Raw genomic sequence first — 26,286 nt, forward strand, 5'->3', positions numbered from 1 at the left:
GAGACTCCAAACCACCTCTTGACAATGGGCAACTGGGTGGTTACTGGTTCTCAGTTTTGTTTCTGGTAAGTGACATTTCACTATTAATTACTCTTAACAGAGGAAGGAGACATTATATTTGTTAACATTTGTAAACTTATTTGAAATGGAAATATTTCATGTCAATATTAGGCCCACTAAGGCCAGTTATCTATTAAAAAGCTCAACTCTAAGAGAACAAATATATGTTTTGTAAAATCTTCTGTGTATGATATATTTCACCATTTTAGAAAAGGGAAAAATTCAACTCCAGAAATTGATTGGTAAAGAGACAAATGATATAGATCACAAGTATTTGAAATTTCAATTTGTTTTCATTTTCCATCTTCTCTTTTTCTCTTTCATCTCACTTCTAACTATTGCCATGCAGCATTCATTTCTCTTCACCCTTTCTATACTGCTAACTAACATCAAGATTTCATAAAATCACTGAACATTTGATATAGAAATATTCTTCAAGATCATGGCCTAGTGCTGTTGATTATAGAAATGTAATGGGAGCCATATATCTAATGTAAAAAATTTCTAGTACCTACATTGAAAGAGGTAAGAAGAAATAGGTGAAATCAATGTGTAGTAATATATTTAGTTTAACCCAATATATCAAAAATATTATCCTTTCAACATGTAATCAATATTGAAAATACTAATAAGATGTGGGTGGATAGTGCTCTTTTTCTAAAATTAATATGCCTTATATGTTCAGATTATGCTTTCTGTAATAATTAACTGTGTATTTGGGTGTGATGTGGTTTACTTTTCTACCATATTTCTATTTTTAAGTATTCCATCTCCTTTGTGTGAATTCATGTATTATAGAAAAATACAAAAGAAATGGGACTATTTACAATGTCATATGGAAAATCTTTTAATAAATATATATAATTAAAATAAAACATATTTGTCTCCACCTTTTCCCCCAAAGCAACAGCAAGACATATTTTGTTAGATATTTAATTTTTTTAAGTTTATTTATTTTTGAGAGAGAGAGAGCACACTCGTGAGTGCACAATGTGGGGGAAGGGCAGAGAGAGAGGGAGAGAGAATCCCAAATAGGCTCCACGCTGTCAGTGCAGAGCCCCAATGCAGGGCTCAATCCCATGAATTGCGATATCATGACCTGAGCCAAGATCAAGAGTTGGATGCTTAACTGACTGAGACACCACATGCCCCAGATACTTAATTTTTAATGTTTTTTTATAATTTAAAAATGTATAGCTTGCCATACTTGTTATTTTCTTAACCATGATACTACAACTAAATTAGCTTCATCTTAAAATACTTAAAGTTCTGACTTTTGTAGATGTTTTTAGTTTGTTTTAAATAATTTTATTTTTTAATGTTTATTTATTCTGAGAGAGTGCATGCACATGAGTTGGGAAGGGGCAGAGAAAGAGAGGAAGAGTGAGAATCCCAAGCAGACTCTATGCTGTCAGCACAGAGCCTGATGTGGGGCTGGATCTCACAAACCGTGAGATCATGACTTAAGCCAAAATCGAGAGTCAGAGGCTTAACTGATTGGGAACCCCAGGTGCCTCTATTTTAAATAATTTTAAATTATGCGTGACAAAGATGTTCCAATAAACTTTCCACTCAAAAATATTAAAAAAAAAGAAAATAGTAATGAGAGCATGTAATGTCATTTGTTTTCACTAAGTTTTTGAAACACGATATGTATTTTATACTTATAGCATATCTAAGTTAGGACTAGCCACATTTCAAATGATCACATATGGGTAGTGTCTACGGCATTGCATAGTGCAGATATAAACCAACTCCATATATCACACAGTGAATTGATTGCAGAGCCATCATTCAAACTCAGCTTCCCAGTGTTTAGGCCAGATGTTCTTGACCACACCACATATGCACAATCCCCTTTTCCTTACACACACACACACACACACACACACACACACCTATCCCCACCTTCATTTTTCCTTTTCTGAGCCACCCCTGAGCTTGGAACTCCCTGTTCTTTCTCAGTTTCCTAGATCTTCATGTTATCCATCCTTCTGGGGTTATCTCTTTTCTCCTCTTTGGGCCCCCAAGGACTGCCCAGGTGCTCAAGGAAAAAAGGTGTAAAGAGCAATCAGATTCTTTGTTTTGCATTTAACAAAAGGCCAAGTGCCTAACTGGGCCGGTTACCCTATGCTTTATATTTTCAATGCTCAATGCAGTGTATGTAATTCCTTTTGCACTAGTTTAGGAGACAGGGAGCCCAGGAATTAGTTTCAGTTCTGCTATTAATTGAGTAATCTTGATCAAATTATTTATCCTCTCTAGACTTTAGGTCATCTGTGTGTGGGGGGAGATAAATGAAATGACTAGATACAAATATAAGTCTGTTTCTAGTTCTAAAATCCCCTGCATTTTATATCCCTCCCTTAGTTTTTGCTTAGAGAGTTCAATACCCATTGTGGTGACTCACATTTAACTATCTAGCTTTGAATTTCCACCCCCTACCAATCTTGCTGGTAGGCTCAGACTTCTTGCTATCTCTGACATATACTCCTATGCACTATTTTTTTAAATTTTTTTAAATGTTTATTTAGTTTTGAGAGAGAGAGAGAGAGAATGTGTGAGCAGGGGAGGGGAAGAGAGCGAGGGAGACACAAAATCTGAAGCAGGCTCCAGGCTCCTAGCTGTCAGCACAGAGCCTGATGCGGGGCTTGAACTCACGAACTGTGAAATCATGATGTGAGCCTAAGTTGGATGCTCAACCGACTGAGCCACCGAGGCTACCTTCCTATGAACTGTTTTTTAACATAAAAATTAAATTACTCAGAAAACATTCTTACTCCTCCTTTTGCCAGGTCTTCGACTTCATTATCCATTCATAATGGAAGAAATGATAGTGAGGGTAGGAAATGGAATTCCTTACTCCCAAATGTCACTGTATTCTCCTTGTCTACAGTTGGTGATGGTCTGACACAGAGTTCTTTGTGTTTCTCTTGGATCCTGAAATATTTCTGCTCTCTCTAAATAAACTTCTCTCTTCTGTCTTTTGAACTATTGAGGTATCTGTGTCTTTCACCTCTCTTTTTCTATTAGGGTCAATGAATTTCTGAAAGATCCTCAGTTCTGGAAAGGGTGTCTAAGCAAAGGATGCAGGTAGAAGTGGATTGGCGAAGCCAGCCTGGTAATGACACAAGTCTGTAGTTAGCATTTGTTGAGCTCCAACTATGCACTAACCATTGTATTAATCACTTCACATGCTTGATTTCACATAAGCCTCACAGCATTGCTGCGAGGTAGATATTGTTACTACCCTCACTTTATAGGAGAAGAAACTGGGGTTCAAAGAAGTTAAATCACATGTCTGTCTAAGATTACAGAACAAGAAAGTAGTGGAACTAGAATTTGAGCCCAAGGAGTTTGTCTCCGATATCACTTTAAATCACTATGCTATGCTGCTAAAGGTATGTGAACAGTCCAGATCTAGGGACTCTGAATGGGCCATGTCCTAGGCTAACGGCCCTCTACTCATGGGACTGAGATGGTTCTGAGCCATCCTGAGGTCAACAATATATTTTAGGGGCATCCTAATGCCGTAGAGTCCTGCTTGGTTACAAACTAGCACCTCCAAGCTTGGGCTAGGGCCACAATGGTTGATTTCCAAGGCAATGAATGGGGCAGTGGGGTCCAAATTGCCCCTTTTCCCAGTGCAGAGACAGAGCTTGAGATAGACAAAAGCAGTCTTAAGAGCTCAAATGAGTCCAAAGTAATGGTAGGTTAATTTGAAAAGAGACTCACAATCTAAAAACAGGAAAATGTGTGTCAGAGTATAATTAAAGAGGCAGGCCCATCTGGAATGGTTTAATCTCTTTCAGATGGGTATTATTATAGATGTTAAATTTATTCTTTGTTTCCTTAGAAATCCATTTATTCACTTATTGCCATCTTTTAGTTGCAATAGTTTGCTCCAGTCCAGAAGTTGGCAAATGTTTCCTGTAAAGGGCTAGGTTGTATATATTTTAGGATTTGCAAGCCATATGGTCTCTGTCACAGCTACTGAATGCTCCCATTGAATCATGAAAGCAGCCATAAACAATATAAAAATAAGTAGGCATGGCTAAGTTCCAATTCCTCTTTATTTACAGACACTGAAATTAGAATTTCATGTGATTTTCACATCATGAAATATTCTTTTTCTTTTCATTTTCCCAACCATTTAAATGTGTGAAAACAAATACAAAAGTAAAAACCATTCTTAATTTGTAAGCTGTACAAAGCAAATGGTGAGCTACATTTGGCTCATGGGCCTTGATTTGCTGACCATGGTCATTAGTGTCTAATGCATGTCTTGAAGTACTAACTCTCTCTGAAAGGCAGCTAGATACTAGAGGGATTGTACTCATTTAAAATGAAAACAAACACAAAATAACCAAAATGGTGACACTATTTCCTATCACTTACCTATTCCTTCCCATACCCAAATTTTACTTTATTCTTTGCTTGTTTGTTTTTTTTTTCCTCTAGGCTACTTGGTTGGGGCTGAATGTTTTCCTGTTTGTGCATGCCTTCCTGTCATATGAAAAAGCCGATAAGTACTTCTATACAAGAGAAATCCTGGGGGTGAGTATCATAGTTGTGATATGGGGAATCTCTGCGGGTTTTTTGTTGTTGTTATTTGTGGCCTCAGCTCTTTGAGACCCAATGCCCTGATTTCTTGTAGGGCTAGGGTTACCAGAAAAATACAGGATGCCCAGTTAAATTTGAATTCAAGAAAAATCATTTTTTGGTACAAGTATATACCAAATATTGCACAGGACATATGCATACTAAAAAAATCATTCGTTTTTTTTTAAATCTGACATTCAAATTTAGCTGGGCATCCTGTATTTTTGTTCACTAAAATCTCAGAGCCCTATTTAGGGCACACTCCCCTGATCCAATAATAAAAACACACAGTAAACAAAACTATTAAGCACTCATTTTCAAACTGGTTTCTACAGAAACTCAAGTGCTCTTATAGGTGTGAAGGGAAAGCTAATCGAGTAGTGCTCCTGCCCCTGCCTCTACTTCAACCAAAGCAACCTTTATCTGTCTTATGGACTCCTGTTTATGGTTTTAAGAAATAGTTTGGTTTAAAACAAGTAAACAGGAGCGCCTGGGTGGCTCAGTCGGTTAAGCATCTGACTTCAATTCAGGTAATGATCTCTCAGTTCCTGAACTCTACCCACACATGGGGCTCCCTGCTGTCAGCTCAGAGCCCACTTCTGATCCTCCGTCCCACGCTCTACCCCTCCCCCACTTTTGGCCTCTCAAAAATAAACAAACATTTAAAAAATAATAAAATAAGACAAGCAAACAACTTGAAAGCTACTGCTGTGGACTGATCTCAGAGAAAAATACCTAACAAACAAGAGGGATGCTTAGGGAGTCTCTGGGGTGGGTGGTGCTGCAGAACTCAAGGCCTGAAGAAAGGCAGGGGGCAGGTGAGAATAACGGGATGGAGAAGGCTATGGAAGTCACAGGTCAAGAATAGAAGAAGTAGGGCACATTGGTGTGGTGGTGACCAGGAAGAAGCAGGGAGGTGAGAATTATTCTTTCACAGGCTCATCAACCTGGCCATTATCTGATTAGAAAAGCAAATTTGACTGCTAACACTAGTCCGTTTTTCAGTAGGTAAGGGATTCGGTTAAATCACTTTCATCTTGATTAGATCATTAGCTTTCCACAAAGACCCTTCCAATGTACATGCTTAAAGACAGATTGTCATTTTTTTTTAAATCCTTCTTTTCTCTTTCTAACCAAAGGATCCATGTTGAGGTCACAACTAATTTGAATGTTTTGTTTGTGACGTATTTCACCCTGCTGTTTTCCATTTTAAATGTTGATCCTTGATCCTTCTTTGGAAATTATAACTCCAAAGGAAGTGTTAATTTATTTTAAAAATAGTTTTTTGTTAAGAGGATGATGCAATAAATGTGACTAGTTATTAAGAGCTTAATTGCTTTATGACCAAGAAGTCAGCCACAGAAAAATGAATCATGTTGATATCCTGTGGACATTTCATTCACTTCATTTTAAAAAATCCTCTCTATTAAAAAAAAACATTTAATTATAAACAATACTACTTTCAGTGAGATCAAATGATACTGAAGTGTATAAAGTAATATGTGAAAATTGCCCTCCCATCCCATTCCCCAGAGACAACCACTGCTAATAGTGCTGGTGTGCATGTGTGTGTAGACACATTGACATATGCTCACAGATACATCAGACATACATTTTGTTTTTGTGGTAGGTACTATTCTTTAAAAAAAAATTTTTTTTAACATTTATATCTTTTTGAGAGACGGAGAGAGCAGAGTATGAGCAGGGGAGGGGCAGAGAGAGAGGGAGACACAAAATTCAAAGCAGGCTGCAAGCTCCGAGCTGTCAGCACAGAGCCTGACACAGGGCCCGAACTCACAAACCGCGAGATCATGACCTGAGCTGAAGTCAGACGCTCAACCGACTGAGCCACCCAGGCACCCCAATAGGTATTATTCTTATACACTTCTTAATTCCCTGTATCCAGTAAAATTTTCTCTTTTTTGGTTCACCATTCTATGAGTTTTGATAAACACACACAGTAGCAAAGAGGTTTTTGTTTTAACCAGAGCAGGGATTACATTATAGATATTGGCTGGAAATAGCTTCTTACACATAGTGTATCTCAGATATCTTTCCATATGAGTATGTAACTAGGGGTGTGCTGGAACTAGCTCATACCAGCTTACAACAGCCAGTTATGTGGATCTCTTCTCAACCCTGTATTTAATTTTGTTCAGTGACATCAAGTTGGTATCATGAAATCTGCCATGGCAGGAGTATTCACATCATGTCAATTGGCAAATGCTGGAAATCAAGACCCCCCACACTTCACCTGAAAGTTAAACATATACCATTGCTACTCCAGTGCCTATAGCTGTCACCCTTTTAAGAACATAGCAGTCCATGGCATTGATGTGCCGTAATTTATTTAATCATTCTGTACTGCATTTCTTAAATTCATGCTTCCTCTAGGAAAATACAGTTATTTGATTCACTATGAAGCAGAGCAAATAAGTAACAGAAGAAGCAGTTTAAATTTATAGTCAATAAGGGGGAGCCTAGGTGGCTCAATCGGTTAAGCGTCTGACTTCAGCTTAGGTCATGACCTCATGACCTAAGGCTCGTGAGTTTGAGCCCCGTGTCAGGCTCTGTGCTGACAGCTGGGAGCCTGGAGCCTGCTTCGGATTTGGTGTCTCCTTCTCTCTCTTACCTCCCCCGCTCATTCTCTCTCTCAAAAATAAACATTAAAAAAATTTATAGTCAATAAGACATTAAGGACAGCAACAGTTGAATTAGAACATCAGGTAGTGCTGATACTGAAAACTGAACATAAATTGGGATATTTCAATGTGCTGTAATGGTAAAAAAAGATTTCCTCTAAAAATAATTTATCCCATACAGATAGCCCCTACAAAATATGGAACTGTGAAATTGTAGTCCTATATTTTCCATTTACTTGCCAGTTTTAACTTTAAGAAACTTCTGTGACTCAAATAAGCAAGCTGTGTGAACCAATGTGGAAATGCAAGATCTTTGAGATGAGCAGAGAAAATTTACTCAGAAATGGAGCAGGATGTCTCTCTCAAAAACACTCGGAGTGTGACTCAGCAGAGGGAGAAAACACAGGTCCTATGGAAGAGCCAGAAACAGAAAACAGTGGGGCAGCCCTGTTCACTGCACTGCCTGACATTGTAAGCCATTGTGGACGTTAGGCAGATCTTGATCTGGCTTGATGTCACGTTTCCCTGGGTTTAGGTTGTATGGAAAAATAGTTTTTGTGCTGAAAAAGATTATTAGAAAAAGGCCAAGAAATTGTTAATTGTAACCCACATTCTGCCTTTCAGCCAGTTGCTGATAGCACACATGTAAGGCTGGCTAAAGTGCAACAAAAATTGCCTGGCTGCTGCTACCACCTCTGCTGCTATTAGGAGATTGTCACACTCCATAGCCTGCAATCCCAAGTATGTGGAGCGACTCAGAGATGAGTTGCACAGAGTTAAGGAGAGAAGTTGGACTTAACTACCATGGAGTTCAGCATATTCTGTCCAGCTTATACCTAACCAAGCCTCTTTGGGGATAAATACTTCTTTGAAGCATTGATTTCTTGTCTCCTTTTCTGGCAGCTCCTACTGCTGGATCAGATTGAACTTGATATATGCTTCCGGGCCACCCAAGGAAGTCAGTTTGAAATTCTGTTCTCAGAATTTCTCCCTTCTGAAATCTCTACCCAAGTTTACAATTTTTGCTCTGAGGGGTTCACTAGTTTTACTTAAGCTTTATTCAATGATTAAAGACATCTTAAATATAAATGGTTAAATTTTTTATTGTTTATTTACATGATTATTACATGCTTATAATTACATTAGAAAATACAGAAAAGAAAAAATAGGCACCATCTGTAATTATACCTCTAAATATATAAGCTTTATTTAAAGTGCAAATAAAAATATATACAATCTTCAGGGTGCCTGGGTGGCTTAGTCGGTAAAGCATCCAACTCTTTATCTCAGCTCAGGTCATGATCTCACGGATTTGTGAGATTGGGCCCTGCGATTGGCTCTGTGCTGACGGTGTGGAGCCTGCTTGGGATTCTTTCTCTCCCCGTCTCTCTCTCTGCCCCTCCCCCCGCAAAGAAATAAATATACATTTAAAAATAAATAAATAAATAATTAAATAAACAAACATTAAAAAATATATACACTCTTTGAGATTATTTTCAAATAACAAACAATAAAGTAATAATTGAGTGTATTAGGCAAAAATACTCATTGCAGAGTATTACATTTGTAGAGTGTATTTGTTTTTTTTTGATAGACTGTATTTGTTAATGTGAAATTACTAAATCCTGTTCTCTTTTGTATTGTACAAATATTTCCAAACCACTGTCATGAGAATTTCTCAATTCACTATTAAGATCAGCAAATTTTCTGTCATTTGCAAACAGAGAGTCTACACTGATTGTGCTAACTACTGAATAGGAGGTGAGGAAGATGTAGCTCTGTCCATTCCCATGTCTCAGACAAGTGGACTGGGTGCGTGGTCACCTGCTAGATGATGAGATGGAAGCAGCTGATGGTCTCTTCTCTCCTCTGCTCCAGTCGGCGTTGGCCTGGGCCCGAGCCTCTGCTCGCTGCCTGAATTTTAACAGCATGCTGATCCTGCTTCCTGTGTGTCGAAATCTGCTGTCCTTCCTGAGGGGCACCTGCTCAGTGAGTCCCAGGCACTCGTAGGTCAATGTTCACATTAAAGACAGGAGATCCTGAACTCCTCAGTAGGATGACCTAATATCAAACCTCTAGGAATGGAAGCCAAGAGTCTCCTTTGGTAGTCAAGGAGGGAGGTAAGGGTGGGTGGGTATAGGTATGCTTTGTTTAAGACATTTTGGTTATGGGTTACTGAATTTTATAAAGCTGCCTGCAGACATCAGACCTTGATCACTTCCCATTTGTAGTTTTGCAGGCATGCCGTGAGAAAGCAACTGGATCACAATCTCGCCTTCCACAAACTGGTAGCATATATGATCTGCCTACACACAGGTAACTGAGGCAAACCACAAAACTGCAAGGTCGCAGGCATTCAGAGTGTAGTTTCATTTATCTATGCATTTAGACATTCAAAAAGTGTTTATCGAAAACCTGGCACTACTTGCCACACACCATTGTAGGCCTATTTTCATGGAACTTACATTCAATTCTTTTGGTAACAGAATGAGTATAAAAAAATATTGGTTTTCTTTGCAATCAAGATTTATTGGGCACCTTCTGTAGACTCGGCATTCTGCTAGACACTATATATAGGATTCTCCTTTTCTAGTAGGGCATGCCTGCCATGATGTTTCTGAGACACTTTTCAATTCCCTTTCATCTTTCCATTTAGCTATTCATATCATTGCACACCTGTTCAACTTTGAACACTACAGCAGAAGCAGATGGGCCACAGATGGATCCCTTGCTTCCATTCTCTCCACCCTATCTCAACAAGAGAGAGATGAAGATTCTTGGATAAATCCTATCCAGTCCCCAAACATGGTGAGCTGACTCAATGGCAAAGCATCTGGAATCTGGTCATGAGCAGGAAGGGGATGGTATGCTTGGTATACATTGTGTCAAGTTGAAATTTCTTCTTTCATAGACAGTGGAGTATGTGACATTTACCAGCATCGCTGGTGTCACTGGAGTGATCATCACAATAGCTCTGGTTCTCATCGTGACTTCAGCTATGGAGTTTATCCGGAGGAGTTATTTTGAGGTCTTCTGGTATACTCACCATATTTTTATCATCTACTTCATTGGTTTAGGGATTCACGGCATTGGGTAAGGACTTCAAACCTTATGCCCCAGCCCCTGGCCTTGCATAATTCTTTGTCCCAAACTGTCCTTCTTTGTCTGTCTCAGTGGAATTGTCCGGGGTCAAACAGAAGAGAGCCTGAATGAGAGTCATCCACACAGGTGTGCAGAATTTTTAGAGCAGTGGGATGATCATGACTCCCACTGCAAGCATCCCCGATTTGAAGGGCTCCCTGCTGAGGTAAGAAGCCTGCCAACAGGGACAGACTCCTGTCAGGAGCTGTTATTGTTATTGTTATTGTTGTTATTATTACTCTTATTATTGTTATCATTATTAGCTCAGCACTGTGCTGGGTCTTCTGGAGGATATATTTTCAAGGTTCCTACCACCAAGGAACTCCAATATCAATGACAACAGGCTAGGGAGTTATCATTAGCAGGGGATCCTAAAGAGAAAGAACTAATGGTTATTGCATGTTGTGAGACCCTCTCCAAAGGTAATAATGATAGCTCACATTATTATTGTTGTTGTTATTATTACTATTACTAAAATGTTTTTTTGTTTATCTATTTATTTAGAGAGCACAGGTGGGGGAGGGGCATAGAGAGAGGGAGATACAGAATCAGAAGCAGGCTCCAGGCTCTGAGCTGTTAGCACAGAGCCTGATGCAGAGCTCGAACCCATGAACTGCGAGATCATGACCTGAGCCGAAGTCGGACCCTTAACCAATTGAACCACCCAGATGCCCTGATAGCTCTATTATTAATAGTGTTTGCCATATGACAGGTTTGCTGTGTAATATGGATTGTCTCATTTATACATAGCAATAATCTATGGGTATGAGGTAGGTACGTTTTTTGTCTCCATTGTGAGATGATAGGACTATGATTCAAAGAGATTAAACTGCCAAGCTCCTACAGTAAGTAACTAGTGGAACCGGAATTCAAGCCCAGGCCTTTTAGATTCCAAAGAATGTGCTCACGAACACTGTACTGTACCAAAGATTAGCTGTGAAATCAAGTCAATTTTCTTGAGTGGGGAGAAGCATTCTTTTTTCCCAGATTTTTTGAAGTACAATTGGCAAATAAAATTGTATATATTTGAAGTGTACAATGTGATGAATGATACATGCATATTTTGTGAAATGATCACCCTAATGAGATTAATTAACACATCCATCACTTCACGTAGTTACCAATTTTTTGGTAGTGATAATGCTTAAAATCTACTCTTTTAGCACATTTCAAGTATGCTATCCACTATTATCAACTATAGTCACCATGCTTTACATTGGATCCCCAGAGCTTATTCATCTTATGACTGAAGGCACATACCTTTTACCAACATCTTTCTAACACTCCCTGACCCCCTTCCCCAGGCCCTGGTTAACTACCTTCCTAGTGTCTGTTTCTGTGAGTTTAACTTTTTTAAAAAGCATTCTTTTAAAAAAAAATTTTAATGTTTATTTTTGAGAGACAGAGAGAGACACAGAGTGAGCATGGGAGGTGCAGAGAGGAAGGGAGACACAGAATCTGAAACAAGCTCCAGGCTCTGAGCTGTCAGCACAAAGTCCGATGCAGGGCTAGAACCCACGAACTGTGAGATCATGACCCGAGCTGAAGTTGGACACTTAACCAACTGAGCCACCCAGGCGCCTCAAGCAGCATTCTTAAAGTCAGCTTTCCTTGGTGTTATAAGTACCTGTTTGAAAATTATTATTAAATAGTGGGCATTCAAGAAACTGGGTTCCAGGGAACTCAAGGTGTGCCTCGGGATAATTATTGTGGATATCGTGGTTTATCTTTGCTTGCTCATAAAATATGTTAGATGGAGGAATAAATGGAAGGGAGAGGTTGACTTGTGGTACCTCAAAGTGCTCTGATAAAGTCTTTAAATCTTTAAATCAGTTGCAGAAGTAAGAGCAATAGCTTATTCCTCATCTAAAATGGGAATAATATCTTTAAAAAATCTCCGAAAATTTGCATTTCAAATTAGTAGGAAAAAAAGATATATCATTCAATAATGTTTTGGAGATAATAGGATATCCATCCAGGAAAAAAGCTGAATCTTTATTCCACACTCTACATTATAATATGAATCACGAATGCATGGATCAAGGATTTAAATGTTAAAGAAAGGAAGGAAATCATAAAAGCATCCTAATACCACATGGGAAATTTTTATCTAATACTGGAGCCCTAAATATTTTAAAAGACCTTGAAGCCAGAAAAGAAAATATAATAAATTTGAATAAATATATATTAAAATTTATTGTATATATATATATATATATATATATATATATATATATACATATATATATTTCAGTTTTTATTTAAATTCCTCTAGAGTTAACATACAGTGTAATATTACTTTCAGGTGTTCAATATAATGATTCAACACTTCCATACATCACCTGGTGATCATCACAAGTGCACTCCTTAATCCCCATCACCTATTTAACCCAGCCCCCACCCACCTCTCCTCTGGTAACCATCAGTTTGCTCTTTATAGTTAAAAGTCTCTTTCTTGGTTTGCCTCTCTCTCTCCTTTTCCCTATGCTCTTTTGTTTTGTTTCTTAAATTCCACATATGAGTGAGATCAAATAGTATTTGTCTTTCTCTGACTTATTTCACTTAGCATAATGCTGTCTATCTAGCTCCATCCATGTCGTTGCAAATGGCAAGATTTAATTCTTTTTTTATGGCTGAGTCATATTCTATTGTATATATACCACTTTTTTTTATCTATTTATCAGTCGATAGACACTCGGGCTGTTGAAATAATTTGGCTATTGTAGATAATGCTGCTATAAACATCCAGATGCATGTATCCCTTCAAGTCAGTATTTTTGTATCTTTTGGGTAAATACCTAGTAGTGCAATTGCTGGATCGTAGTTCTATTTTTCACTTTTTGAGGCACCTCCACACTGTTTTCCAGAGTGGTTGCACCAATTTGCATTCCCACCAACAGTGCAAGAGGTTTCCCCTTTTTCTGCTTCCTTGCCAACACCTGTTGTGTTGTTAATTTTAGCCATTCTGACTGGTGTAAGGTGACATCTCATTGTAGTTTTGATTTACATTTCCCTGATGATAAGTGATGTTGAGTATCTTTTCATGTGTCTGTCGACCATCTGTGTGTCTTCTTTGGAATAATGTCTATTCATGTCTTCTGCCCATTTTTTTAACTGGATTGTTTTTTGGATGTTGAGTTTTATAAGTTCCTAATATATTTTGGATACTAACTCTTTATTGGATATGTCATTTGCAAATATCTTCTCACATTCTATCGGTTGCCTTTTAATTTTGATGATTGTTTACTTCAGTGTTGAGAAGCTTTTTATTCTGATGTGGTCCCAGCAGTTTATTTTTGCTTTTATTTCCTTTGCCTCAGAAGATAAATCTAGAGAATGTTGTGGGGTGCCTGGGTGACTGTCAGTTAAGCATCCAACTCTCGATTTCAGCTCAGGTCATGATCTCACTGTGAGTTCAAGCCTTGCTTCGGGCTCTGTGCTGACAGTGTGGAGTCTGCCTGGGCTTCTCCCTCTTCTCTCTTCCCCTCCCTCACTCATGCTCTTTCTCTGTCAAAAATAAATAAATAAACTTAAAAAAGACAGAGAAATATTGCTACAGCCAATGTCATACAAATTGCTACCTGTGTTCTCTTCTAGGATTTTTATAGTTTCAGGTCTCACATTTAGGTCTTGAATCCATTTTGAGTTTATTTTTGTGTATGGTATGAGAAAGTGGTCCAGTATCATTCTTTGCATGTTGCTGTCCAATTTTCCCAACACCATTTGTTGAAGGGACTGTCTTTTTCCCATTAGATATTCTTTCCTGCTTTGTTGAAGATTAATTGATGATACAGTTGTGGGTTTATTTCTGGGTTTTTTATTCTCTTCCATTCATGTATGTGTCTATTTTTGTGCCAGTGCCATACTGTTTTGATCACTACAGATTTGTAATATAACTTGAAGTCTGGAATTATGATACCTCCAGTTTTATTTTTCTTTTTCCAGACTGCTTTGGCTATTCAGGGTCTTTTGTGGATCCAAACAAATTTTAGTATTGTTTGTTCTAGTTGTGTGCAAAATGTTGTTGGTATTTTGGTAAGGATTGCATTAAATCTGTAGATTGCTTTGGGTAGTATGGACATCTTGACAGTATTTGTCTTCCAATCCATGGGCATGGAATTTCTTTCTATTTCTTTGTGTCATCTTCAATTTCTTTAATCAATGCATTATTGTTTTCAGAGTACAGATAGGTCACATCTTTGGTTAACTTTATTCCTAGGTATTTTATTATTTGGGGGGCAATAGTACATGGTATTGCTTTTTAAATTTCTCTTTCTGTTGCTTCACTGAAACATTTGTTTTTAAAAGGCTGTATGGTATACCATTTTTGTCAAATTTTTTACATGATCATTTTTAATGATCTTGAGGGCATTATGCAAAGTAAAATAAGTCAGACAGAAAAAGAAAAATACTGTATGATCTCACTTATATGTGGAATTGTACTTTAACAAACCTAGCTCATAAATACAGAGAACAGATTGGTGGGTGCCAGAGGCAGGAGGTGGGCGGTGGGCAAAATGGGTGAAGGTGGTCAAAAGGTACAAACTTCCAGTCATGGGTATGTCAGGTATAGCATGGTGACTATAGTTAATAATACTGTATCGCATATTTGAAAGTTGTTAGGAGAGTAGATGTTAAAACTTCCTAGCACAAGAAAAAATTATTTTGCAACGATGTATGGTGATGGATATTAACTAGACTTATTGTGATAATTTTGCAGTATATATAAATATTGAATCATGGTGTACAATTGAAACTTATATAATGGCATGTCAATTATGTCTCAATACAAAAAAGTAAATAAAAACTTAAAAAAGTGAGTTTGGTATTGGCAAAAGAAATCTGTGTGATATACCATTTTTGTCATTTTTTTCTTAGTAAATAATATGGCCATTGCTATGCTCGTATACTTAGTATACACCTTAATTATATCTTTATGCTTCATTTCCCAGAAGTGAAATTTCTGGGTCAAAGAGAAGGAATGCTTTTAAAGCTGTTGGGATGTAGTGCCACCTTGCTTTCTTGGAAGATACTACTAATTTGTCCTCCATTACCTGCACATGTGAATGTGCCCATTTCCCTACATCCCAGTTAATGGTGGGCATTATGGTTTAAAGTTGTTTTTCCCAATCTTAGAGGCTAAAATACTATTTTTAAAATTTTATAACTCTCAACAATAGCCAAATTATGGAAAGAGCCTAAATGTCCATCAACTGATGAATGGATAAAGAAATTGTGGTTTATATACACAATGGAATACTACGTGGCAATGAGAAAAAATGAAATATGGCCTTTTGTAGCAACGTGGATGGAACTGGAGAGTGTGATGCTAAGTGAAATAAGCCATACAGAGAAAGACAGATACCATATGATTTCACTCTTATGTGGATCCTGAGAAATGTAACAGAAACCCATGGGGGAGGGGAAGGAAAAAAAAAAAAAAGAGGTTAGAGTGGGAGAGAGCCAAAGCATAAGAGACTGTTAAAAACTGAGAACAAACTGAGGGTTGATGGGGGGTGGGAGGGAGGGGAGGGTGGGTGATGGGTATTGAGGAGGGCACCTTTTGGGATGAGCACTGGGTGTTGTATGGAAACCAATTTGACAGTAAATTTCATATATTAAAAAAAAAATAAAATTTTATATATAGAGAGCACATGTGAGCAGGAAAGGGGGGGGGAGAGAGAGAGAGAGAGAGAGAGAGAGAGAGAACCTTAAGCAGGCTGCACACTCAGTGCTTATTACCACAACCCTGGGATCATGACCTGAGATGACATCAAGAGTCAAAGGCTCAACTGACTGAGCCACCCAGGCTCTCTAAAATGCTATTTTGGTTTAATTCATTTCTCTGATTACTTCTGAGGTCAATTTTTTCCATATTGTTATCAGCCATTTCTTAAATATATTTTTTTGTGTTTCCTTTGAAGACATGGGGAATCTTTTCCAAATAAGGAGTAATATCAAATTGTATAATACCCACTTTCAAGTTCACCAGCCACATCTCTGCCCCTTTCCTTCCTAGAAATACCTAAGGAAGTTGTTTGCCTGAAACAGCGTAAGAAACCTCATTCCACATAGTTCTGATGTATCGTGCTGAAGAAGTTGTGCAAGAAAGGACATGACTTAGCACTGCTAGGAAATATGTTTTTAGCAGCTCATGTACATATGGGGGCAACCTGCTACCTTTGAGAGAATCTCAGGGATAGAAAGGCTACTTTAAAAAAATGTAGACGGGGCGCCTGGGTGGCTCAGTCGGTTAAGCCGCCGACTTCGGCTCAGGTCATGATCTCGCGGTCCGTGAGTTCAAGCCCCGCGTCGGGCTCTGTGCTGACAGCTCAGAGCCTGGAGCCTGTTTCAGATTCTGTGTCTCCCTCTCTCTGACCCTCCCCGGTTCATGCTCTGTCTCTCTCTGTCTCAAAAATAAATAAATGTTAAAAAAAAAAATTAAAAAAATGTAGACAAGATAAAAAGTATATTACTATGTTAGGTGTTTTGAAAACCTGAAAAAAGAGGTGATGGATAAATACCAAGTTTTAAATACTGTTACCAATAGTGTCAGTCACTCACTTTCCTTTTTTTGTTAGTTGTTTTGTTTATAATAATCTGCTTCCATGTTGCATCTACTTTCTCTGTTGTTTTTTTCAGATTGGACAAATTGTCCTGGAAGACTGTCTTGGAGTCTTAAAATTAAAATTTATATATAATTTAAGATATATATATATATATATTTATATGTATATATGTATATGTATAATTATATGTATATGTATACATTATAATTATACATATAATTATAATATATTTTATTTCTGTGCTTTTCTATGCTTCCCAGTGAGACTTGTAAAACTTCAGGAAATGACCTGCTTTATGAGTAACAGATTAGCAAATGAAACCATTACAACTTATTCCTTTCCATTTCCATCCTCAAGATTTGGTGAAATTAGTGGCTTAATAATGATACACATCAGAAAACTCAATAAATATTACTGAATGAAGTAATATTCAATATTACTGCTACACAAATCCTAAACAAGAGATTAATGTGTAACCTCAACTTTATTCTTTTTCTGTGCAGTCTTGGAAGTGGATACTTGCACCAGGCATTCTTTATATCTTTGAAAGGATTCTCCGATTTTATCGTTCAAAGCAGAAGGTTGTGATTACCAAGGTAATGAATATACACTTTCCCCTAGCTGTGATAAGAGTCTTATTCTTCCTGATTATAGGAATAGATTGTCATGTTGTCACCCTGAAGGGAATAAAAAAAGAACTGGGGGGCAATATATTTCAGTTCCTCCAGTGTTGGACAAAACTATGGGAAAAAGAGTTTGGCAGAAATCATCAGCATGGGTCTATGTCAGAGGCTGCAAACAGGTGGCCTGAGCCACATCTAGCCCACAGACATATTTTGGTTGGCCCACACACTGATTGTTTAGAAAGTTGAATTGGTTGCTAACATTTAAAAACCTGGATAGAGGCTTTCACAGTAAAATAAAAATGGCATTTCTATCTTCTTCCAAAGAATCAGGCAACCTGGTATTTATTTGTGTGTTTGTTTGTTTGTTTATAAAATTTATTTAAATTCATGTTAGTTAACATACAGTGTAGGATTGTTTTCAGGAGTAGAACCCCAGTGGTTCATCACTTACATATGATACCCAGTGCTCATCACAAGTGCCCTCCTTAATGCCCATCACCCATTTAGCCCATCCCCTCCACCTGCAACCCCTCCAGTAACCCTCATTTGTTCTCTGTATTTAAGAGTCTCTTATAGTTTGCCTCCCTCTCTGCTTTTTTTAAAAAAAATTAATGTTTATTCATTTTTGAGACAGAGAGACAGAGCATGAGCAGGGGAGGAACAGAGAGAGAGGGAGACACAGAATCTGAAGCAGGCTGCAGGCTCTAAGCTGTCAGCACAGAGCCTGACGCAGAGGTTGAACTCATCAACTGTGAGATCATGACCTGAGCCGAAATCAGATGCTCAACGGGCTGAGCCACCCAGGCACCCACCTCTCTGCTTTTATCTTATTTTTCCTTCCCTTTCCCTACGTGCATCTGTTGTGTTTCTTAAATTCCACATATGAGTGAAATGATCTGATTTTTGTCTTTCTCTGACTGACTTATTTTGCTTAGCATAATACATTCTAGTTCCATTCACATTGTTGCAAATGAAAAAATTTCATTCTCTTTGATATCTGAGCAGTATTCCATTGTATGTGTGTGTGACCATTGTGTATATACACACACACACACCACACCTTCTTTATCCATTCATCAGTCAATGTAAATTTGGGCTCTTTCCATAATTTGGCTTTTGTTGATAATGCTGCTAGAATCATTGGGGTGCATGTGCCCCTTTGAATCAGCATTTTTATATCCTTTGGATAAACAGCTAGTAGTGAAGAATCAGGAAACCTGAATATGCTGAGTTGCAGTTCCATAGTGCAACCACTGCCTGGACAAAGTAACTGCTGCCACCTTTAATTTTTTTAATGTTTATTTATTTTTGAGAGTGAGAGAGACAGAATGCAAGCAGGGGAGTGGCAGAGAGATAAGGAGACACAGAATGTGAAGCAGGCTCCAGGCTTTGAGATGTAAGCACAGAGCCCAACTCAGAACTCAAACTCCTGAACCATGAGATCATGACTGAGCCGAAGTTGGACGCTCAACCGACTGAGCCACCCAGGCCCCCCACTGCTGCCACCTTTAGAAAGGACTTTCGCTAGCAGTTCACCACTAAGACCTGCCCTCCAGCTTTATTCATTTATTTCATCTGCCTGCCCCTGTCACCATTTGAATTTACTTCCTCTGGCCTCTGTGCTCTATTCTTAGGTTGTCATGCACCCATCCAAAGTTTTAGAATTGCAGATGAGCAAGCATGGCTTCATCATGGAAGTGGGACAGTATATTTTTGTTAATTGTCCTTCAATCTCTTACTTGGAATGGCATCCCTTTACTCTGACCTCTGCTCCAGAGGAAGACTTCTTCTCCATTCATATCAGAGCAGTGGGAGACTGGACAGAAAATCTCATAAGGGCTTTTGAGCAACAGCATTCACCAATTCCCAGGTAGGTCCCCAAGAGCAGCGGAAACCCAGAGCAAGACACAGACAGGCGGAAAAGAGAAAGCAATTCCTTGTTGAACCTTAAGTCTGGTAAGATAGAATATGATTAAAATAAATAGGCACTAAATGAGCAATGGGAATAGCTATGTCTCTGGGAGGATGTTTGAGGTTGGGGGTGGAAGTGAGATTTCACTTGCCCATTGTCTTCTGTCTTCTGTCTTCTGTCAGGATTGAGGTGGATGGTCCCTTTGGCACTGTCAGTGAAGATGTTTTCCAGTATGAAGTGGCTGTGTTGGTCGGAGCAGGAATTGGGGTCACCCCCTTTGCTTCCATCTTAAAATCTATCTGGTACAAGTTTCGGCACGCAGATCACAACCTTAAAACACAAACGGTAACACCCTCATACCACTTTGCATCTGGACTGGGCTGGACAGGTCCATTGCTTTCATGGGTTAAACTCTTTACAATTGATAAGAGAGTAACCATCCCTGGAGCTATGAGAGTGAGTGATTACTTCTCTCTGCCAAGGCATCCACTTTTACAGATTCATCACAAGAATAGGGTCTTCATTTTCAATTTGGAATTTAAAATCACCTTGAACCAAAAATGATGTTGGAAGTCTTTTTCCTTAAAGGATGTTGTAAGAACTCTGAAAATTCATGCTTTCTAAAGTCTGCTGCTCTGAAGAAGTGATTTTTCAGGTCACTCTTAGGTTTGATCAACAAATACGGAGTATATGCTCATAATCATGTCACTACAATGCACATCATGAAGGCACTTAGTAAGGCTATGTTCTCTCTTGCTAATTCCAGATCTATTTCTTCTGGATCTGCAGGGAGACAGGTGCCTTTGCCTGGTTCAGTGACCTATTGGCTTCTCTGGAACATGAGATGGAAGAATTAGGCAAAGTGGATTTTCTAAACTACCGTCTCTTTCTCACTGGATGGGACACCAACATTGTGAGTTCAAACAATACCCTAATTCCCAAGTTAGATGCAAGTTAAATGTCAGACAAGGTCATGAATGATGATTGGAAATAATGATTTCTTATGATTTCTTATCCGCCCTCACCCTCACCCCTGAGTTTAGAAGTGGCCAAAACAAAACAAAACAAAAACAAAACAAAATAAAAGTAGCTAAAGGAAGAAACAGCTATCAGGGCCTGCTTTTTCTAACTTTTATTTCTTTGGCTCCAGGCTGGTCATGCCGCATTAAACTTTGACAAGGCCACTGACATCCTGACAGGTCTGAAACAGAAAACCTCATTTGGGAGACCCATGTGGGACAATGAGTTTTCTACAATAGCTAATGCCCACCCAAAGTAAGTGCATTTTCCTCTAGTTGAGTTTACAGAGTTAGAGTTTAGGAAAGATATTACAGCATGTTGAGCATTTTTGGGAAAAAGATCTCTGGGGCAGAAACTATGTGAATCATTCTCAGATTCTTGCTTAAAACTGAAAAAAATTTCATCTGGGGTTTTAGCCAAATAAGGGTTGTGACCTTGTAATTGATAAGAAGACATTTGGTTCCCCTGCAAGTCCCCATTCAAACAAGGCAAGGAGACTCAGTTCCAATTAGTATTATGGAATAAAATGGAAAACTGGGAAAATTCAAATGCATTATTTTTGGGCTTAATAATCCCTACATCAAGTAAGAAAAGCTTAGAGTGTATTATCTAGTTAACTGACGACCTGACATTGTCGGTCTTTCTGGAAGAGTTTTGAGACATGCTAGAGCATATAGGAAAACCTGGTGCCATGAAATCAGCCATTCCAATGGGAAAGAAATTAAGCTGATCATTTAGATAAATTCCTGGAACAAGCTGGCAACTAAGGATCAATTCAATTTCACAAACATTACTGGTTACCTTCTATAAGTTCAGCACTCATTATTCTACAAGGTTTGGAGGTTGAAAGAGAAATAGGATATGGTTCTTGCCCTCAAGGAGCATACATTTTAATAAGAGATGCATACAATCAACCCAAAGCAGAATGATGCACTCCATGAAACAGGTACATAGATATCGAGGGAAGTAAAGTGTATGCCAACATAGGGTGATCACAGCAGGCTTCATGAAGGCAGTGGTGAGAATACTTAGTCACTCTGATTCAGATGATCCTGGGTCCTAATGTTAATTCTGATACTTTCTGTTCCTGGGACCTTGAGCTAGAAAATCCTCTAACCTTCAGACTTCTTATCTATAAAATGGGGGTTATATGAGTAAGTGCCTTCTCTTCTCACTTGCAGAATTGTTGTAAACATTAAACATATACCTATATGAAAAATGCTCTGTAAACAGGAAAGCAGCATTTAAACAAAAGAGATTATGTTAATTACTGTGTTGAGCTGACCATAGTTGAAGTTGTGAGAATGGATGACATTGCCAGGAGAGAGTGGTGGAGGACAATAGCATTAAGCAATGCTTACATTGTGTGGGAATGGAGAAAGATAAGCCGAGAAGAAGTAGGAGAACGTGGAGAAGTGGTGTCACAAAAGCCAAGGGAGGAAATATTAAAGAATTGGAGGTGTGGCAGGGTCCAGGAAATGCTTATTTAACTTAAAGATGATCTAAGCATGTTTATAGACAGAACAGAAACCAGTACATAGAATAAAATAAATATACAAAAATGGGGATGGGACGCGTAGGTGGCTCAGTTGGTTAAGTGTCCAACTCTTGATTTCGGCTCAGGTCATGATCTCATGGTTTGTGGGATCGAATCCCGCATTGGGTTCTGTGCTGACAGCATGAAGCCTGCTTGGGATTCTCTCTCTCCCTCTCTCTGCCCCACCTGCTCATGCTCTCTTTCTCTTTCAAAACAAATTAAAAAAAAATTTTTTTAATGTTTATTTATTTTTGAGAGAGAGAGAGAGAGAGAGAACAAGGGAGGGGCAGAGAGAGAAAGAGAGAGAGAGAAAGAGAGGAAGACACAGAATCTGAAACAGGCTCCAGGCTCTGAGCTGTTGGCACAGAGCCTGACATGGGGATCGAACACACAGACCACAAGATCATGACCTGAGCCAAATTTGGATGCTTAACTGACTGAGCCACCCAGGTGCCCCTATGATGGTCATAATAAAACATGGGCAATAAGTGTTGGTGAGGAAGTGGAAAAATTGTGGGAGAGTTCCTCTCACATTGTTTGTAGGAATGTGAAATGGTGCAGCACTTTGGGAAAACTCTGGCATTTCCTCAAAATATTTAACCTAGAGTTACCAAATGACCCAGCAATTTCACTCCTAAGTATATACCCAGGAGAATGGAAAATAGCCTTTGCTATCCACACAAAAACTTGTACATGAATATATATAGAATAGTGAAAAAGTGGAAATAACCCAAGTATCCATTGACAGATGAATGGATAAACAATATATGGTATATCCACACAATGGAATATTATTCAGCTATTTTAAAAAAAAAAAGTGAAGTACTGGTACATGCTAGGACATGGATGACACTTGAAAACAGCATGTTGGGGCGCCTGGGTGGCGCAGTCGGTTAAGCGTCCGACTTCAGCCAGGTCACGATCTCGCGGTCCGTGAGTTCGAGCCCCGCGTCAGGCTCTGGGCTGATGGCTCGGAGCCTGGAGCCTGTTTCCGATTCTGTGTCTCCCTCTCTCTCTGCCCCTCCCCCGTTCATGCTCTGTCTCTCTCTGTCCCAAAAATAAATAAAAAACGTTGAAAAAAAAAATTAAAAAAAAAAAAAAAAAAAAAAAGAAAACAGCATGTTAAGTGCAAAGAACCAGACCCAAAAGGCTACATATTGTATGATTCCGTTTATATGAAATGTTCAGAAGAGACAAATCTAGAGATAAAAAGTAGATTTGATGGTCGAGGGCTGGGAGGAGGTGGTTGGGAGGAAATGGGGAGTGACTGCTAATGTGTGTGGGCTTTTTTTGGTGGGGGATGATGAAAATGTTCTCGGATTAGATAGTGGTGATGGTTGCACAACTTTGTGGCTATATTAAAAAGCACTAACTGTACACTTTAAAAATGTGAATGTTATGACGTGAATTATATCTCGATGAAGTCAAAAGGAGGGGAGAGGAAGGGATGATAGAAGGAAGGAGAGGGTGAGACCCAGAGCATAATTAGATTATCCTTGGTGAGAAGCTGACCACCTCTTCAGTGTGAGAAATTTTGAAGTGGGGATAAGTGCACAATGGATGACTCTAATAGCACCTAACACATATGCACTTGCTATGGGCCAGGCATTTTTATAATTGCTTTACAAATGTCTTTCATTTAAATAAACCACAAAACAACCCTGTGAGATGGGTACTATTTTTATACCCATTTTACGGGGTGGGGGGGGGGGACTGAAACAGAGGTTAAAGAAACTTGCCTAAATTCACACAGCAGGGATAAGTGCCAGAGCTGTTATTTCTATTTATTTTTTTAAGTTTATTTATTTTGAGAGAGAGCACAAGTGGGGAAGGGGTAGAGAGAGGGAGAGAGAGAATCTCAAGCGGGCTCCGCACTGTCAGAATAGAGCCCGACATGGGGCTAGATCTCATGAACTACAAGATCATGACCTGAGCCAAAATCAAAAGTTGGATGCTGAACTGAGCCACCCAGGTCCCCCATCAGAGCTGTTATGTCAACCGAGAGCTGGGCTCCGGGGTCTAGCACTGAACCTCTACCCTGCATCAGATCTCCTATCTGTTCTCCATAGAATAGGTAAGGATGCATGCAGGCTGAGAGCAACAGAAGGCTGGGAGCACATTTGGGGCTTGCAAGCAGAAAACGTGAGAAAACTACAATGAAGAATGTGAGGGAGTCAACTGAATCTTTATGCAAGTTTGTTGGGAGCAGTAGAGGCCTAGCGGAGGCAGTTTCTCCATCCTCATGAACATAGCAGCTTTTGCTGTATTCTTGCCCTATTGTTCTATTCCTGCAGGTCCGTGGTGGGAGTCTTTTTATGTGGTCCTCAGACTTTGGCAAAGAGCCTGAGCAAACGCTGTCACCAATACTCCAGTCTAGATCCTAGGAAGGTTCAATTCTACTTCAACAAAGAAGATTTCTGAATTATAGGAATGGGGATGGTAATCTGCATTTAGTCTCTCCTCTGAATCAATAATTTACTTGGTCTGGTCAGGTATGAGCAGCCACGTAAGGACAGTAACATGCATGTTAAACTCTCCCCAGCATTCATTTTTTTATTGGATTCAACTTTGATGTCACTGATCTTCATGAGGTCACAATAATTGCAAAGCCTATCCTTCCTTGGGAAAATAACTGAATCCTTCTGGAATGCCATGACTGCAACAAGGCCTGATAGCAGAGGTGGTTAACAGTTACACAACTTTACCCCAGTTGATATGGTTTACTCTGTTATTCTCTCCCAGGCTTTTGGTATTATTTTCCCCACCCTCTCACCTTCAAAGATTTCTAAAGTAGGGTTATTTTTTAAATAAAAAATTTATTGAATAATGACAAAACAATAAGCATAAATAATAAAGCAATGAACATAAAATCACCAAGAACCCCATCTCTATATAACACTATGTACATTCTTACTGTTATTTTAAACACTGTCTTATCCAGTGTGACTAGCAATTTATGCTTTGTTTTTGCTTGTGAAATGATTTTCCTCTTAATCTTTCATTACTTTATCTCTTAATGAATGACTCTTTCATTACTTTAGGCTCTCCATTGGGGAAAGAAAATCTTGTAACTATGCTAATTGCAATTGAAATTATATTTTAATTTAAAGCTGTATTGTCATTAGCTTGCATTGTTCTGTTGGAAATAACTGCAAAAACTTTAACTCCATTTTAGGGTGACTTAACCGGGGCTCTTTATTACCATTTTTATTAAGGGGGGTGGTTTAGCAACATTTAGTTTAAAAAAAAAATAATTTAGAAGTTTGATACCATGTTTTGGCTCTTCCCTATTTATTAAGGAATCATTCACCTAATGACATAAGCAAAATGTCTTTTCTCCTATCAGAATGCTTTTTATTTCTGCCATCCACCCAGCTCTGGGATGTTAGTAGTCACAGTGAATCAGTAGAAGCGAAGACTGGGGCCCTTAAAAGAGGCCCACACTTCATTACCCTAAAAGACAATTCAACTCAGATTTGTAAGAATGTTCCTACTAAATCAGCATTATAGCACCTATTTCTCTACCATTAAGTGTCCAAAAATGAATAAATGGTCATTTCTAAGTACCCAGAAAATTTTATGACTTAAAGGATAAAATCCGTTTTCAGTAGTCTGAACAAAATAAAGGCTATCATGGGCTCATGATAGCTAATTGTGTTTCATTTATTAATTGGACATCAGGAAAAACTAGTAATGGGTATTTCCATACCCATTGAATTGAGTGGGATACCCCTACTATTGACTTCCTGGATTTCAGCTATCTAAATTAAACTTAGTAATGATTTAGGAAAATGCACAATGGAACCTTGGTGATGTGGTTCCTCTTAGACAACTGCTGACCATATGATAATTTGATCTCCATTGACTTTGATTTGGAATCTTAGTGTTCCTTGAAACTTATGAGTCCCTAATGAGAAAGGCTTCACTCTTGATTTCAATGTCTAAATATATTGACTCTTCAAGATATGATTGCTGCTAAAATCAACACAATAAGGCCTAGAATATTCATGGAAGTAGGCAGAAAAGGTAATGATAATAATCCTATGTATAATCAACATCCAAGCCCAAATTGGGGATGAGCAGGATACCTAAAAATCTCCTTAGCTGTTTTGAGCAAGTTTTTTCTTCCTAAGTTGTAATATGAAATATTTTATTCAGCAAACTTTTGTTGTAGTAA

General features: G+C 38.6%; 1 protein-coding gene across 1 annotated transcript; it reads left to right on the forward strand.

The window, feature by feature from the left end:
* Positions 1-24,530, forward strand: NOX1 (NADPH oxidase 1). Its single transcript, XM_081792525.1, is given in 14 exon segments — positions 1-40; positions 43-65; positions 4,522-4,617; positions 9,183-9,293; positions 9,536-9,620; positions 9,961-10,112; positions 10,216-10,397; positions 10,479-10,611; positions 17,518-17,610; positions 19,275-19,510; positions 19,735-19,897; positions 20,319-20,465; positions 20,703-20,827; positions 24,404-24,530. Coding segments are annotated over 14 exon segments (1,689 nt in total). The 5' UTR covers positions 1-24.
* Positions 24,531-26,286: the final 1,756 nt, after the last annotated feature.

Source organism: Panthera onca, chromosome X (genome assembly GCF_046562875.1).
Source record: "Panthera onca isolate mPanOnc1 chromosome X, mPanOnc1 haplotype 2, whole genome shotgun sequence".
Taxonomy (NCBI): Eukaryota; Metazoa; Chordata; class Mammalia; order Carnivora; family Felidae; genus Panthera; species Panthera onca.